This window comes from Chelonia mydas, chromosome 27, assembly GCF_015237465.2.
Source record: "Chelonia mydas isolate rCheMyd1 chromosome 27, rCheMyd1.pri.v2, whole genome shotgun sequence".
In the NCBI taxonomy this organism is placed as follows: Eukaryota; Metazoa; Chordata; order Testudines; family Cheloniidae; genus Chelonia; species Chelonia mydas.
The window spans coordinates 2,930,807-2,948,895 of record NC_057860.1 but is presented as its reverse complement, the minus strand read 5'-3'; the positions used below and the strand labels follow the sequence as shown (position 1 = coordinate 2,948,895).

At 48.3% G+C, this 18,089-nt stretch overlaps 1 protein-coding gene across 1 annotated transcript in view; it reads left to right on the top strand.

Moving 5' to 3' along the window:
• WNT3 (Wnt family member 3) overlaps nt 1-18,089 on the top strand; it is a 96,850-nt gene extending 78,761 nt beyond the window's left edge. Inside the window, exons 3-4 of the mRNA XM_007068644.3 lie at nt 12,604-12,869; nt 16,349-18,089. Coding sequence (XP_007068706.2) covers nt 12,604-12,869; nt 16,349-16,828 — 746 coding nt within the window. The 3' untranslated portion in view covers nt 16,829-18,089. The remainder of the gene's footprint in view (nt 1-12,603; nt 12,870-16,348) is intronic.

Genomic DNA, 18,089 nt, shown 5'->3' with positions numbered 1-18,089 from the left:
GGAGGAAAAGCAACTTGCCTAAGGTTACGCAGCAGATCAGTGGCAGAGCTGGAAGTAAATCCCAGATCTCTTGATTCTTAGTCCCTTGATCTATCACCTAGAGCATGTTGCCTGTACTCCTGGTGAAGTCTACTCCTTTAGTGCAAGTGGTGATTCTGCAGCAAGGACATCAAAAGTCTGGGAAGGGCTATAATCCCTCATGCTTCAGAGCCAGAACCTCTAACTGTTGGAGGCTGAAGAGGAAGCTTTTCCCGGAGGCAGGTTAGACCATAACTGCTTTGAACCTTTCTCGGGGCAACTGGTGCTAGCCACTGTCAATGGCAGGATACTTGGCTCGCTGGACTATTGGTCTGATCTATAGCAACCCAATAACCTGCCAAGCTTGTCACTACTGGGACAGCATCAATCGTCTAGACGGGAGGATTTTACACTAGTTGGGCTGGGGCATGAGAACTGAGCCCCAGATGGGTTTGGAGCAAAATCTCCATGCAACAGGAAGCATGTCAGATTGCCCTGGCCTGCTCAGCATCAGCCTCAAGGTGACATTGGAAAGGGATTTCTCTTGGGCTGGGTATGGTGCGCACTGTACACGGAGACCCCAGCAGCACACAACGGAAAGCCTGACACGGGATGCAGTGAGTACAGAACTAAAGGATGGCAGATGAGATTACAATTTTGGTTACTAAGAGTAACCGTGGTGATGTTATATCAAACTTCTGTGTGACATTTGATTTAAACAGGCATGACATTAGAATTACAACAGTAGCACCATCAAAATCAGTAGAGCACATATTAAAAACTGGCTAAATGACAGACCTTGAAAAGGGCTTGTAAATGGGGAATCATCATCCAGTGCGGGAGTTTTTAGCCGGGTTCCACAGAGATCTGTTCTTGGCCCAATAGTATTCAATATCTTTATCGAGCGTCTGGAATATTTTTTTTAAATCCTTGCAGGTAAATTTTGCTGCTGAGACAAAACCAGGAGGCGTGATAAATAGACAGGAGACTAGCATGTAAACTAAAGAGGCTGTTCAACACCTACGCCCCTTTCTGGACTTTGTCTGTCCCATTTCTGTGCCTGTTTCTCTTCCACCTTTGTGTGCCGGGTCTGTGAAGCCTTCTCTCGCGATGGGTTCGTCCTAGGGTGGTGCAAAGGGCACTGCTCTCAGTGGGGAGTGCTGGGGTACAGAACTCCAGCGAGATAAGTAGCAACGGAGCTCAGCACCGGCTCCATTCTCGGTAAGGCTGACCGGCACCCTCCAGCGAAGACTCTAAAATCTGCAGGCTTCCTTGGATGGTCTTGTCATTTGCTGTGTGTCCTGGGGGTGCTGGACAGTGTGAGTGACCCAGAAATGGGGTCAGTTGAACAGGGAGTTCCCGAGAGACAGCTCCCCTGAAACGCCCCACTCAGCATTTTTCAAAATCAATAGGGTCTTATACCTTTGGTCCACCCACACCTGGAGCTCAAACCCTGGCTCTGTCATTGCCCCCCACATGATCTCAGTTGCTCAACATTTCTTTCAAGTAGTGCATAACACCCATGAGCCTTTGGGGCAGCAATACTGAAAACGGCGTTAAAGCAGGATTTGAGCGCTCTAGAATGGGGTGTGCCAAACCCTCCCGTGACGAAGAGTGAAACGGGACGTGCAGCAAGACCAGGCGGGAGCGCTTGGAGGCAGCCCCTCGTCATAGCGATTTGGTGGCTCAAGGGGCCATGCCCTGGAAACTGGAACCCTCCCCTTGGCAGAAACGTGCAGTTGATCTGCAGGCATGTTTGTCATGGGCGTGTTTGGCACATCCCAGGGCTAGAGCCACAGAGGTGGTGAGGGGATGAACTGCCTCTCTACACGCCTATGGCCAACTTCTGACTTACTCTGCTCCTCTTTGTCCCGCCAAGGATCACGTTTGCTCTCCTAGCCACTGCATCACCGTGGGAGCTCATGTTCTTTCATTTCTACTCTAGATCCTTTCTGAGTCGCTGCCTTCCAAATTACACGCCCCTCATCCTGTCAGGGTGACCTGCAGCCCTGGGTCGTAGACAGAGGAGCTTGTATTTGGCTCTGTAGGACGGACCTGTCAGCATTATTTATCGCATAAGCACAGCTGCCTTCCCACCTGTCTGGGGGAAAACCTGTTTCTCTCTGTGTTTGGTCACAATGTCACTGAGTAGCCACCCTTCCTCGTACAGACCTGTCACAAAGATAGTCAGCTCCAGTGGGTCAATCAGCTTTCAGAAAAGACCTTACGTGGTACACTTTTATAATACAGTAATGCTGGATACAATTAGTTGACTCAATGGCTTATCATTTGAGGTTCAGACCCTCACAAGAGTCTATCTCGGCCACTCGCGAGGTTGATGGCTTTGTTTATGTGCCTTCCTTGTCTCTGCTGCCAGCCCGGCTGGTCAGCCAAGCAAATGCACATTCCTTTAGCTAAGGCAGCCGGTCCTTGTGCACCACTTGCAAACACATTTTAAGAACATAATTCTAGCATAACTTTGTACACAGCCCATACATGAATAGTACTGATCAGTGACTTACTAGTTTTCCAGTGATATCTTAAATGCCACTGTTTGGGTATATATCATGACAACAGTGTGTTAGGTGTAGTGAGTGCATCAGGCCAGACAAGAATGGCTGACAAAGAACAGTGAACCACCAATGGGCCTCTGTGTCAAAGCAGGGTAGTGCACATCAGCATGGGTTTATGGATCTTGTCAAACTAATGGTATATTTTTTGGATGAGATTACAGTTTTGGTTGATCACCGTAACAGCGTTGATGTAATATATTTAGACGTCTCTAAGGCATTTGACTTGGTATCGTACATTTCAATTAAAAAACTAGAACAATATAAAATAAACATGGCGCACATTAAATGCATTATAAATTGAGTAACTGATAGGTCTCAAAATGTAATTTTAAATGAGGAGTTGTCATCACGTGGGTCTGTTTCAGTGGGGTCTTGCAGAGATAGGTTTTTGGCCCTACACTATTTAACACTTTTATCAATGATCTGGAAGAAAAGATAAAATCATCACTGCTAACGTTTGCAGATGACACAAAAATTGGAGGAGTGGTAAATAATGAAGAGGACAGGTCGTTGATAGAGAGCGATCTGGATCACATGGTAAGCAGGGCCCAAGCAAACTTTATGTTTTAATATGGCCAAATGTAAATGTACACATCTAGGAACAAAGACTTACAGGCTGGGGGACGCTATCCTAGGAAGCAGGGACTCTCAAACTATTTGGGGGTCGTGCTGGATAATCAGCTGAACATGAGCTCCCAGTGTGACGCTGTGGCAAAAAGAGTAAATGTGATCCTGGGCTGCATAAACAGAGGAATCTTGAGTAGGAACAGAGAGGTAATTTTACCTCTGGATTTGGTACTGGTGAGACTACTGCTGGAATCCTGTGTCCAGTTTTAATACCCAAAACTCAAGAAGGATGTTGATAAATTGGAGATGGTTCAGAGAAGAGCCACAAGAATGATTAAAGGATTGGAAAACCTGCCTTATAGTGATAGACTCAGAGAGTTCAGTCTATTTAGCTTAACAAAGAGAAGGTTAAGGGCTGACTTGATTGCAGTGTATGAGTACCCACAAGGGGAACACATATATAATAATGGGCTCTTCCATCTAGCAGAGAAAGGTATAACATGATCCAATGGCTTGTTGAAAGTAGCCAAATTCAAATTGGAAATAAGGCATAGGCTTTTAACAATGAGAGTAATTAACCTTTGCGATGTTTTATCAAGGGCCATGGTGGATTCTCCATCACTAAGAATTTTAAAATCAAGAATGATAGTTTTCTAGAAGTTCTACTCTAGGAATGATTGTGGAGACATTCTCTGGCCCGAATTATACAGGAGATCAGACTAGATGATCACAAACGCCTTCTGGCCTGAGAATCAAGTCCTCTGTGAGCAACGACCCAATATTCCTGTAACACACACACTCACACTCTGCCTTAATGCACAGTACGCAGGGAACAGGCACATGACTGCTGTAGGTCAGAATCGAATATCTTCTCTTTGCTAATTGAAACCTTGTGTTCAGGTGAGCTGTAATGGACACACCACCTACCCAGTGGGTTCTGCCTCATTGTCTGACTCAGGTCCCTCTGATAGGGCCGCACCTGAATCTGCTATAGTAGGGCCTTGCCGATGAGACACACACAGTGCTTGCCCTGGCCTGGTTCTCGTTGATGCCCCTGGACTTGACACCTTTGCTGACCAGGGTTTTCTCAACCATTCCCTGGGTCCTGCTGCAGCAAGTGGGTCAGATCTCCAGTTGGGTTGGGACTCCAGTAGGGTTTGAGCCTGTCGTCGTGTAGGATGAAGCAGCTCTCACACCCAGGACAGGGGTTAGTTCATAGAGCACCTCTGGCACCTGTAACTTGGCACTCAACCCCCTCTTCCTTCTCTGATCCATGACCCAAACCAGCTCACCTTCCGGTATCTCTCAGCAGGCACCCTTACATCGTAGTGGTCTCTCTGTTTCTGGGTGACCCTGCTCTGGTGGTGTTTTACTGCTGGGCCGACAGTGGGGAGGATGCGTGCCAGCTGGGTCAGATAGGCCATGGCATTAGCAAACACTTCTGTCTGCCCCATCCAGCAATTCCACCAGGAGAGCAGTCCCATCCCCAAACATCTCCCTAGCTGGTGTGTGCACCCTGTGGACGATTGCACAGGCCTAGGCTGTTCTGACATAGGAAAGGAAGCTATCACAGCTCTGTTGGTTTTCAGTGACAAAGTGTATGGCTCAGATGCTGACTGTGGGTGGTAAGGGGCAGTGGGTCTGTCTTACCCCAAGCAGCTCACACGCCTCTCAGAATAACCGTGACTCAAAGTTTTGCCCTTGGTCAGCGTGCAAGGAGTGAGACGTGCCGAACTGGCAGACAAACACCTCGAGCAACCATCTGTTCCTCTTGCTCAGGTAGTGGCTGGGCCTGTGCCCAGTTGGAGAAGGAGTCTGCAATAGTGACAGTGGAGTCCCAGAACAGCCATAGCTACCCTCCCTAGAGACTGGCTCAGCTGGGTGGGAACCATAGGTGTTGTGTGTGTAGGATGTGCTGTCTTATGGGCCCCCCAGATATCGGAAAATTTACCCAGCCCCTAACAGACTGTGCGATCGAGGTCTGTAGGCCTGACTTCAAACCCTTTGGGTAAGCTCCCCCAATCTTGCTGCTATGTAACACCTTCAGAATCTCAGGCACCAGTCCCCTGGGGACCACTAGTTGAATGGTCTGCACTTCCCGTCGATGCCTAACCAGTCGCCTTGCTCTAGGTCCAAGTCAGGCCAGGCTTCTCTGTATGTATGTACACCTGGGCCTGCCAAGACCTCTTCTGGAAGATCTAACAGCCTTGCTTCCTTCCAGCACCTTCGCTGGGAAACTACTGGGTCTGTGGTTTGTCCCTCCTTCATCATTGTGGCTCTGCATTGGAGCCTCTGCCCCATTGCAGTGACCCTTCCTGCTGGTGTCACGGCTGCTGCTAGGCTGGCAGGTTTTCATTTCTCCATCCTGACCGCTTGGCTGGCCCTGTCCAGGCTTGGTCTCTTGGCCAGGGCATCAGCATTCGTGTGCTCTTTCCTTGGACAGTGTTGGTACTGAGCTAGCTGCTCAAACTACGAGGCCAGTTGTCCTTGGGGTTCATGGAAATTACAGAATCTCTTGAGTGAAGGGTGATTCTGATTTAAGACCTTTCCCCAGGGGGAAGTGCTGGAAATGGTTGGTGCCAGCCGTTCATAATTGTGGAGTATTCTGTTTTTCCTTGTTCAGGGTCCTGCTGATGCCTGCAATTACTCCTTCCTTGTCTCCATATGGTTGAGCCAAAACAGCACCAATGCTAACCTCACTAGCATCGGTGTCTAGGACAAACCGTAGCTGGGGATCTGGGTAGGCCAGTACTGTTGAAGACATGAGTCTCTACTTTAGTTCCAGAATGGCTTCTTGGCCTGGGGTAGTCCACCCAAACATCTACCCCTTCTCTGCCAGCTTGGGTAGTGGCTGTGCAATTGTGGCAAAGTCAGCAATGAATCTCTGGTCGTATAAAGCCAAGCTAATGAACTCTGCATCTCAGTGACGGAACGTGGCACTGGCTAGGTTCAGATGGATTCTCCCTTTTCCAGGTCTCTCTCTCTGCCATTCTTTGAGTCACACGCCTCCAGTAATCTACTTTATCATAGAAAAGTTGCATTTTCCTGGTTTCACTTTTAAGCTGGTTTCGCATAGCCTCTCCAGCACAGCTCGCAGCTTCTGCAGATGCTCCTCAAGCCACCTCATAGTGACCACATCATCCAGTTACACTAGGCAGGCCATGCCCTGCAGCCTCCCAGCATGACACCCATCAGCCTTTGGAACAGTCCAGGCGCAATACAGATGCCAAAAGGCAGAGTCCAAACTCAAAGAGGCCCTGTCTGGTGGTGCCATTTTCTGTCGGTCATCTTGGTGCACCTCTACTTGCCAGTAGTCACCGGCCGGGTCCAGCATGCAGAACCAACAGGCCTTTGACAGCCAGTAGAGTGACAGTTGTTTGCCCTATTCCCATGATCTTAAACTGAGCTTGGTTTGCAACCTGGAGTACCACACTGAAAGGTCTTAACTTCCTCCATTTCCTTGGGTGGCTCTTTGGCATAATTGGAAACCTGTCCCTGGAACCTACCAGAATTGTAAGTGGGTGTCCATTGATCTCACTAGTGATGTAGCATTTGGGCCTGATCTCACTGGCAGCTGTTGTCTCTCATTGTGACCCTACAGGTCTGCAGATGGGGCCTGTCCCTTGGCTCCTGTCCTAGGTAGATGTCTTGCCTGCAGGTGTTACCTTGCTGTGGGCATTCCCACAGGAAGTGCCTGTGGTGCCAACCTCCAGCATCGTAGATCTGCCAAGGACCTCCTATGGGTACTTTCAGGGTCTTGCAAAGTTCTGTTGCTCCCTGCTTCCCTCCCTCTCTCTCCCTCCACCCCCTACTGGTTCGTGCTGGATTACAGGGCTCCCTTTCTGTTAACGGCACGTGGCTTCATGCTCATGGCCTCAGTTAGTTCTTGGAGGGCTGAGTCCCATATCTTTCCTCTAGCTGTGCTGTCTTCTAGTTCCGCCTTGCACACCGGTGCCCTCGGGGCTAGGCCCTGCTCTTCTGCAGCCCCTACGGCTAGTTCTAGCTGCACAGCAATCCTGATGGCCTCTTCCAGCCCATTCGGTTTCTCCTTACAAAGAACTATCCAGATTTCTCCCCCAGCTGCATGTCATAAGTTGGTCCCTGTCCAGTAAATCCTGCATTTGGTTGTCATAGTCCAGGATCGCCTTGGTGGCCAGGTGCCAGAGGAAATAGCCAAAATTGCTGACAGATTCCCCTTTTTCTTGTCACCAGTTGTTGAAGGCTGCTCGGTTCCACTCAGGTCTGTGGTCCGATGCAGAGGCCACTGTGGAACATCCTTGACAGAGGCACATTCCCCTGGGGTGTCACAGGCCAGTCCTTCAAACACTCCTGGGTTTTACTTTGGAGCAGCAGGCCAAGAAAATCCAGCTTGGCAACCTCTTCCCAGCTAGTTATTCGAGCAGCTTGTTCATAATGATTGAGCCAGCTGGCCCAGCACTGACCATGCCTAGTATACGCTCTGGGGAAGAAGATGGGGCACCGCATCTCCCACTTGCACTGACCTTCCACTCTTGGGGCTCAGGGGAACATTTCAGTCATCAGGAGTGTTCATTTCTACTCACTAAGGAGATCTCATACCGAGGGCAACTGTCTCTTAACTCCTTGCCAACCAGATTCATAGATTCCAAGGCCAGAAGGGACCAGTGTGATCATCTCATCTGAACTCCTGTATAGCACAGGCCAGAGAACTCCCCCCAGATAATTCCTATTCGAACTAGAGTTTGTCTTTTAAAACAAATCCAATACTGATTTTAAAATCGCCGGTGATGGAGCCTCTACCACAGCCCTTGGTAAGTTGTCCAAATGGTTAATTATCCTTAAAAATTTACACATTTCCAGTTTGCATTTGTCTAGCTTCAGCTTCCAGCAATTGGATCATGTTAGACCTGTCTCTGCTAGATTGAAAAGCCCCTTATGAAATCTTTGTTCCCTATGTAGATACTTATAGTCTGAATCATAGAATATCAGGGTTGGAAGGGACCTCAGGAGGTCATCTAGTTCAACCCCCTGCTCGAAGCAGGACCAATCCCCAGTTAAATCATCCCAGCCAGGACTTTGTCAAGCCTGACCTTAAAAACTTCTAAGGAAGGAGATTCTACCACCTCCCTAGGTAACGCATTCCAGTGTTTCACCACCCTCCTAGTGAAAAAGTTTTTCCTAATATCCAACCTAAACCTCCCCCACTGCAACTTGAGACCATTACTCCTCGTTCTGTCATCTTCTACCACTGAGAATAGTCTAGAACCATCCTCTTTGGAACCACCTCTCAGGTAGTTGAAAGCAGCTATCAAATCCCCCCTCATTCTTCTCTTCTGCAGACTAAACAATCCCAGTTCCCTCAGCCTCTCCTCATAAGTCATGTGTTCCAGACCCCTAATCATTTTTGTTGCCCTTCGCTGGACTCTCTCCAATTTTTCCACATCCTTCTTGTAGTGCGGGGCCCAAAACTGGACACAGTACTCCAGATGAGGCCTCACCAATGTCGAATAGAGGGGAACGATCACGTCCCTCGATCTGCTGGCTATGCCCCTACTTATACATCCCAAAATGCCATTGGCCTTCTTGGCAACAAGGGCACACTGTTGACTCATATCCAGCTTCTCGTCCACTGTCACCCCTAGGTCCTTTTCCGCAGAAAAGGATCAAGTCACCCCTTAACCGTCTCTTTGCTGAGCTAAAGATTGCGCTCCTTATCACTATAAGGCACGGGACCTTTAATAATTCTTCTCTGAACCCTCTCCAATTTATCAACATCCATCTTGAACTGTGGGCACCAGGACTGGACGCAGTATCCCAGCAGCCATCAACAGAACCAAATAGAGGTAAAATAACCTCTCTAGCCCTCAGAATTCCCATATATACATCCAACGGCTGGCAACAGCTTCACTGGCTAACTGATAGGTCTCAAAATGTAAGTGGCCACTACAACCCCCAACCCTTTTCAGAGTCGCTGCTTCCCAGGATAGCATCCCCCACCTGTAAGTATGGCTGACAGTCTTTGTTCCTGGAAGTGTAAATTTAGATCTATTAAAATGCATATGTTTTGCTTATGCCCAAGCTTATCAAGTGTTCAGATCACTCTGAATCAGTGACCAGTCCTCTTCAGTATTTACCACTTCCCCATTTGTTGTGTCCTCCGCAAACCTTATCAGTGGTGATTTTTGTTTTCTTCCAGGTCATGGATAAAAATGTTAAATCGCATAGGGCCAAAGAATCGATCCCCGTGGGACCCCCACTAGAAACACACCTGCTGGAAGATGATTCTCTCTTTCCAATTACACTTTGAGACCCTTCAGTTAACCGGTTTATAATTCATTCAATATGTGCCATGTTCATTTTGTATTCTAGTGTTTTTAATCAAAATGTTGGGTGGTACCAAGTGAAACATCTTACTGAGTCTAATTTTGTTACATCAGCACTATTACCTTCATCAACCAAACTTGTAATTTCATCAGAAAGTATATCAAATTAGGGTGACAGGATCTATTTTCCATAAACTCATTAATTGGCTTTAATTATACTACCCTCCTTTACTTCTTTATTAATCAAGTCTCATATCAGCCACTCCATTACCTTACTTGGGATAGGTGTCAGAGTGATAAGCCTATAATTACCCTGGTCATCAGGTTTCACCTTTTTAAATATTGGTGTATTATTAGCTTTCTTCCAGTCTTCTGGAAGTTCCCCACTGTTTCAAGACTTATCAAAAATCAACATTAACAGTCCAGCGAGGGTTGCCCTCTGCACTCCATTGCTCTGGGCGCAGGCAGGGTTCCAGGCCAGGATCGGTCAGTGACGTATCTTGCTGGGGCCTCTCTGCACTGGCTCCCTGCCCAATCTCCGTTGCTTCCCCAGAAGTCCTGCCTCGACCTGCTCCTGGCTGCAATGTCCATCAGTCACAGTCTGCTCTGAGCCCTCTCCCTGACGGTCACCAAGCGCCTTGCCTCCTGGCTGTTCCCGGCTTCCAAGCTACCACCACGTCCCCGACTGCAATGTTTCTTTTTGGATCAAGGCCTTCCACAGAATTTCTGCTCCCTCACCTGGGACAGGGATGTGCCTCCATGTCTCTCCCCCACCCCAAGTGGGTTGATGGGAATGGTAGGCCCCTGCTTAGCAGACTCATTGCACCTATATTCTCCCTTGGTTTAACCCATCCCTCCTTGCTGTGCCATGACTAATTCCTCTCCATTCTTGCAGATGTTTAGACTCACCCCCTCAATCTCCTAGCTCAGCTAGAGCTTTTCATTCTTCCCTCGGAAATCAAGCCCTCCAGCTCGTCTCTAAGTTCCCTCCATGTGCCTGACACAACTTAGCCAAATGAATTTTGTTTCTAATAAACTGGCTGATTCATAAATTACTGTCTGGGCAGGACACCTCTATAATTACAGAAGCAAATGGCATGTTCTTGTCCAGTCTGAAGGCAGCATGCTTTGGTTTCTCTTTAAAGGGCTCGATTGTGCACTAGTGAAAGATGACCCCGTGTATTTTCAGCACTCTGCAGTGCTTGCCGAGTTAGACACAAGAAAACAGACATTCAGCCTGAATTCAAAATAAACCCAAACAGTAAAATCCCCACGGGCTGGAGAGCATGCATCGAGCTCCTCCTACCAACCTGCGAAGAACAGAGCACAACACGGCTGCCGGTCTCTGCAGGCGGCAGGGTCTGAGCACTTTCAAGGTGCGGTGCACGGAAAAGAAGCCAGTCACTGAGAACTGCGGAAGGGTGAAGAACGGCGACTCGCTGGAGCTCCTGTGCTGCGGCTGAGGTTCAGGGAATGAGAACGAACAGCTCAGCAATGACCTGACAGGCTTGCAGCGAACTGGTCCCCCCGCCCCGTACCCGCTACGCTGGGGCAAGATGAGCCAGAGAGGGTCACACACTGAGGCAGAGGCAGCTGGGCCTGACTTCCCCATCCTGTGCGGTGGTCCCTGCAGCCATCACTGCCTCATCCGCGTTATCTTTCTTCCAGAGTGCTGCCATCGGACCTTTTCTTGCCATTGATCCCTTCGAGGGGGGCCAGAGGTCGATTTTTCCTGCCTTGTTCAACTCTTCGCTATCAGTCTCTGGGAGCATTCATGGAAGCAAAGCCAGGGGAGTTCTACTTTTGACACCCAGTGGAATGCCCAGAATATGAAGATTGCTTCTCTTTGGCTTGTTTTCCAGGCCCTCCGGTTTCTCCCATGCTCTGATTCGGGGAAGCGGTTTCCCGTGTAGCTCCTTTGTTGCAGTAATTCATTTCCCTGAATGTGAGGTTTGAGATTTGAATCAAACCCAAGGAGGGACTGGCTGGTGAGGAGCTGTTCTGCCAGGAAGCCCCTCAGCCATGTTCCCTTTCTCCGATTCAGAGATTTTAAGGCTGGAAGGGACCATTCTCCATCCCTGACCATTTTTAAATCCAGACTGGCTGTTTTTCTAACCGATCTGCTCTAGGGGTTATTTGGGAGCAGTTCTCCGGCCTGTGCTATGCAGGTCAGACTAGATGAGCACAATGGACCTTTTTGGCCTCGGACTCTACCCACCTATGATCTAGTTTCACTTTCTGCATCATCCCAGCCAGAGAATGTCACCAAGTGACCCCTGCATGGAGCCCGGACCATCTGGTTGAGTTAGAGAGCATCTTGTAAGACAAGCAGGCTGGGTTTAAAAACTGCAAGAGATGGGGAAAACTGCACTCTAGGGAAGCTGTTTCAATGATTACTCACTCTCACCATTAAAAAAAACCTGAACTTTATTTCTGGTCTGGATGTTTAGATTCAGCTTCCAGCCATTAGATCTTGTTATACCTTTGTCCCCATCATCAGACAGCTTTTCCCTGGTTAGAAATATACATAGACCATGATAAAGGCAACTTTTAACCCTTTCTTGGCTTAATTAGAGAGGCTGAGCACCTTTAGTGTCTCCCTGAAAGGCACCTGTTCCAGCCCCTGAATCATTCTTGTTGCTCTTTCCTGAACCCTTTCCAGTTTGACTTTTATCTTTTTGAAGTGTGGACACCATAACCAGACAGTGTTCCAGTATCAGTCTCACCAATGCCATACGCAGCAGGAATAGAATCGCCCGACTCCAGCACAATGTCCCGCTTGCCCGGTGTGCATCCAGAACTGTGTCTATGCCCCGGCTCTAGGTCTTGCTCTCAGGTTTTGGGATTTTTTTTTTTTGGAAAAATTAATCAATAACCTTTTTAAAAAGATTCACAGAAGTTGGTGGGTACCTGGGGAAGGGAAGCGGCTAAACATTAACCTAGCACATAATCCCATGGACATGAACATAAAAGCGACCGTACTGGGTCAGACCAAAGGCCCATCTAGCCCAGTAGCCTGTCTTCCGACAGTGGCCAGCGCCAGGTGCCCCAGAGGGAATGAACAGAACAGGGAACGATCTAGTGATCCATCCCCTGTCGCCCATGCCCGGTCTCTGGCAAACAGAAATCCTGTCTCTTCACAGCTACGCGAGAGTCCGCCTTTGTCCACGCCATTGCTTCAGCCGGCGTGGCCTTCGCTGTCACCCGCTCCTGTGCTGAGGGCACCTCCACCATCTGCGGCTGCGACTCACACCACAAGGGACCCCCAGGCGATGGCTGGAAATGGGGGGGCTGCAGTGAGGACGCTGACTTTGGCGTTCTGGTTTCCCGGGAGTTTGCAGATGCCCGAGAGAACCGTCCGGATGCCCGATCAGCCATGAACAGACACAATAATGAAGCAGGCAGAACGGTGAGTGCCTTCCCCACCCCACCCTCCTCTGCCACAAAACTGGCACACACTGTAGTCCCCTGGCATTTGCAGATGGCCTGATTCAGCTCCCACTAAGGCAATGGAAAGACTCTTATTGATTTTAGCAGAAGGCGGATCAGGCCCTGGCTGCACTTACAGCCACGAATGAACCCTGCCAGGCACGCAGCCCTAGGGTAACAGCCAAGCCTCTCCACGTACTGACCCAGCGGCTCTCTTTGTTCAGGCTGGGGCAGATTAAAACCAGGGGGGTAACACAGCTCGCCACCCGAAACCCATTCCCTACTCCACTGACGCACCCATGCTCCTAGATGACAGCCTTCCACTAAGTGTTGGCCACAGTAGCAGATAAGATGCAAGGGACCTTATTAACTCCTAAGATAGCAACTGAAAGACTAACATGTGAAGCACAGTGATCTCCAGCTTGTGTACTTTCCAGGCTCCCCATTTTGGCAGGGGGTTGTGGTGTAGGGCGTGGGAGGGGGAAGCCAGCCAGGGTTTGCAGCTCTTCACTTGCAGGAGAAATCCAGATTAAGATATAACTTGCTACAAACGAAGAATTCTAAACAGATATTTTGTGAGTATCTTCAACTAGCGAATAACTGCACTCTCCTCACAGGCCCTTTTCAAATAGGCAACATGACTCAAATAGGTTATTTATTATGGGTTGGGGTGTTTTGGGTTTTTTTGCCCAGCTGTAGTCTACACCATTAAACACACAAAATTAAGGAGTAGCTCTCCCTGCCTGCATGGGGAATGCTTGGTTCTCTTTAACTCCTCTCTCTAACTCTCAAATCTTTTACTCTCAAGAAACTGGCAATACATCCCCAAATCAAAGGCCTAGTGATTTTAACAGATAACCAGGATTTTCTGCTTCACGCTGAGGTGATTTCTTTGCAGCTGGTCTTGCCCAGTGAAAGTTTCTTGCAGAGACCAAGCCTTAGAATGACAAGCCCCCATCCCTTTCTGTGCCAGGCTGACAGACTGAGGGCACAAGAACAAAGGATTGTCATGTTAGTTAAGATGTGGCACACGGAATCAGGACTAGTCTATTCCCAGCTCTCCCAGAGACTCACTACTTGGCATTGAGCCAGTCAGTTACCTGCTCTGTGCCTCAGTTTCCCCAAGTGTATTAGAGGGTTAATAGGAGGGGCATGAGTCTAAATCCCTGAGTGTTTGTAAAGCACTTGGGTGGAAGGCCCCAGATAAGTGCAGATTAGAATTGTGCTACTTTCTCTCTAGGCGGGGTTGGATTTTTAGCCAGCAGAGAGGCATTCAGGAATCATCACTTAACAGTCTCTATTCTGCCAAACATCGCTGATGTACAGAATCTTCAATGTTCATATTTGGCCAGATATTTAATGTGGTTACTTCCGCTTCTCCGATAGAAAATATTTTTGTTCCCTCAGCCTTCAAATGTCAAAAGCAAAGCTGGCTGGTCTAGGATAGTCCAGATAAATCTAAACCAGGATTTTGTGATAGTGGGATTTAATCCTGGGCTTTAAAGACTACATTTTACATGTCTCAGAATCGAGGATTGATGTTATCTACATCTTATGGCTGAGGAAACAGAGAGGCTTAAGCAAGATTTTTCAAGTAGGTCCCAATTTTCAGAGGTTGAGTACCTGCAACTCCAGTTGAAGTCAAGGGGAGGTGCTGGTGCTTGAGGCTTCTGGAAAGCAGGGCGTGAGCCATCTCAAGCTGGGCAGCCCAGACTGGGGTCAGCTGGAGAGTTTTATCCTACATGACTTGTCTGAGGACATGCAGCAAGTCTGTTGGGCTCACAGAGGAGAGAGGCTCTGGAACAGCCACCTAACAAGTGTAGCGGGGGCAAGAAACCTACCTGGTTTTAGGGTGGATCTTGGTACATTTATGAACGAGATCATATGATGGGGTTACCTGTAGTAGCAGGGAACTGGACTTGATGACCCAAGTCCTATGTTCCTATTGCAAAGCTGTGATTAGAATTCATGCTTCCTGCCTCCCACTCTGTGCCTTAAGTCCAAACCCTTGCTCCTTGATGCAGCCATTGTGCAGTGATGGTTCCATGGTCTCGGCAATATTGCAGAGGGCATTTAGAAATCAGAAAATTAGAAAGCTGGGAGGTATTGCTAATTTAGAGAAGGACAGGGATATCCTACAGGAGGATCTGGATGACCTTGTAAACTGGAGTAATAGGAATAGGATGAAATTTAATAGTGAGAAGTGTAAAGTCATGCATTTAGGGATTAATAACAAGAATTTTAGTTATAAGCTGGGGACGCATCAATTAGAAGTAACGGAGGAGGAGAAGGACCTTGGAGTATTGGTTGATCACAGGATGACTATGAGCCGCCAATGTGATGTGGCCGTGAAAAAAGCTAATGCGGTCTTGGGATGCATCAGGAGAGGTATTTCCAGTAGAGATAAGGAGATGTTAGTAGCGTTATACAAGGCACTGGTGAGACCTCACCTGCAATACTGTGTGCAGTTCTGGTCTCCCATGTTTAAGAAGGATGAATTCAAACTGGAACAGGTACAGAGAAGGGCTACTAGGATGATCCGAGGAATGGAAAACTTGTCTTAGGAAAGGAGACTCAAGGAGCTTGGCTTGTTTAGCCTAACTAAAAGAAGGTGAGGGGAGATATGATTGCTCTCTATAAATATATCAGAGGGATAAATACCGGAGAGGGAGAGGAATTATTTAAGCTCAGTACCAATGTGGACACAAGAACAAATGGATATAAACTGGCCACGAAGACGTTTAGACTTGAAATTAGATGAAGGTTTCTAAGCATCAGAGGAGTGAAGTTTTGGAATAGCCTTCCCAGGGAAGCAGTGGGGGCAAAAGATCTATCTGGCTTTAAGATTAAACTCGATAAGTTTATGGAAGAGATGGTATGATGGGATAACATGATTTTGGTAGTTAAATATCCATGGTAAATAGGCCCAATGGCCTGTGATGGGATATTAGATGGGGTGGGATCTGAATTACTCAGGAAAGAATTTTCTGTAATATCTGGCTGGTGAATCTTGCCCATATGCTCAGGGTTTAGCTGATCGCCATATGTGGGGTCAGGAAGGAATTTTACTCCAGGGCAGATTGGAAGAGGCCCTGGAGGTTTTTCGCCTTCCTCTGTAGCATGGGGCACGGGTCACTTGCTGGAGGATTCTCTGCTCCTTGAAGTCTTTAAACCACGATTTGAGGACTTCAATAGCTCAGACATAGGTGAGAGGTTTATCGCAGGAGTAGGTGGGTGAAATTCTGTGGCCTGCATTGTGCAGGAAGTCAGACTAGATGATCATAATGGTCCCTTCTGACCTTAGTATCTATGAATCTATGAATCAGACGTGTGCAGGTTTCAGTCCAGGCTCAGATGAGAGTTGGGCTAAATCCATGCAACCTCAAAAGAGCAATCTGAAACCAAGCAGGTGGGGCTTGAGCTTCCAGGCTGACTGTCTACTTATTGTCTTCTGGACAGACGATTCTGGATCACATGCACCTGAAGTGTAAGTGTCACGGCCTCTCAGGAAGCTGTGAGGTGAAGACCTGCTGGTGGGCACAGCCAGACTTTCGGGCAATTGGTGACTACCTGAAGGACAAGTACGACAGCGCCTCTGAGATGGTGGTGGAGAAGCACCGTGAGTCCCGGGGCTGGGTGGAAACCCTAAGGGCCAAGTATGCCCTCTTCAAGCCCCCAACCGAGCGAGACCTGGTGTACTATGAGAATTCCCCCAATTTCTGCGAGCCCAACCCCGAGACCGGCTCCTTCGGGACCAGGGACAGAACATGCAATGTCACCTCCCACGGGATCGACGGATGCGCCTTGCTGTGCTGTGGGCGCGGCCACAACACCAGGACGGAGAAGCGGAAGGAGAAATGCCACTGCCTCTTCCACTGGTGCTGCTACGTGCGCTGCCAGGAATGCCTCCGCGCCTACGACGTCCACACCTGCAAGTAGCGACCGGAGGGGGTGGTAGGCCAGAGCAGGGGGCCAGTGTCTCCTTGAACCTGGGAGCATCGTTCCTCACACAGCGGCCTCATGCATCACAGGATGGCGCCCAAGACCACAATGTACCCGATAAGCTGTGCCGTGAGGTATATCAAGGCAGGAGTTCCCTTCGTGAATCCCACCGCCAAATGGAGCAAGCTGGAGCCTAGCTCCTGTACGAGACTCCGCCGTGGGCTCTCCACACCTCATCTACGTCTCCCAGGCGAGAACCAGGCAGCTCAATGGCAGAGACATTCCACACCCACTTTAGGTCACATAGTTACTGATTTTTTGCTAGTTCCACTCTGTTTGACCAGCGTCAGCATGGCAGGCAATCTGCTCTGGCAAGGGAGGGGGACACAGGTCAGGACTGAGGTGTATTGGAAGAGGGGTGTAACGGACTCACACCTGGGAACACATGGGGTGTGTCAGATCGAGATAGAAGTGCATTGGCACAGCAGCTGTGCAGGGTTGGTTTAACTTTTAACACCGGGTTTAAGCAGAAATGGATTTAACAGTGTGAAACACAGGAACTGTAGACTTCCTCCTTTCCCCCTTAAGGAACTCCTGCCCTGCTGCCACTCTCAGAGCCGAGCATGGCCAGCAATGGTTTCATCACAACCACGCCTTCCCCAGCAAGTCTCTAGCTCTCGCTTGGTCTGGTGGGTTTTCCAGCTATTTCCCTAGCAGCTGCTTCTCCGGCTGGCCACTACCACAGCCCCTGGTGCCATTCCTGTCTCCACTGCTAGTGTATGCAAACACCGGCGGGCTTTCCCTTACCACACCCAGCCTCGCCGCTCCCCACCCGACTCAACCACCTGTAGGGACGTTCCTAATACGTCAAGTACCTGACTTGAAACAAAATTCCTTGCTTTTTTAATCAAGAAAAAAAGGTATTTAATAAATAAATAGCACATTTATTGCCTTGTAATTATTTTTTCTGTAGCCCAGTATTCTAGCACTGACTGGAAAATCCTTCCCATCAACCTGCTGTATCCAAAGTTTGTACAAAGTTGTAGAGGTTGTTGATTTTTTAAATTTTATATTCAGAAAATTCTCTTTTTATAAGCATTATTTATTATACAATGTATATATCTTTGAGTTAACTAAGATTATATATTATATAAATATATACATATATATATATATTTGGAGATAAATATATTTCAACTTGCTTTTTGTTGTTGTCCTGTTAAGACATTAAAGAGAAAGTAAATGAACTTAAACTGAT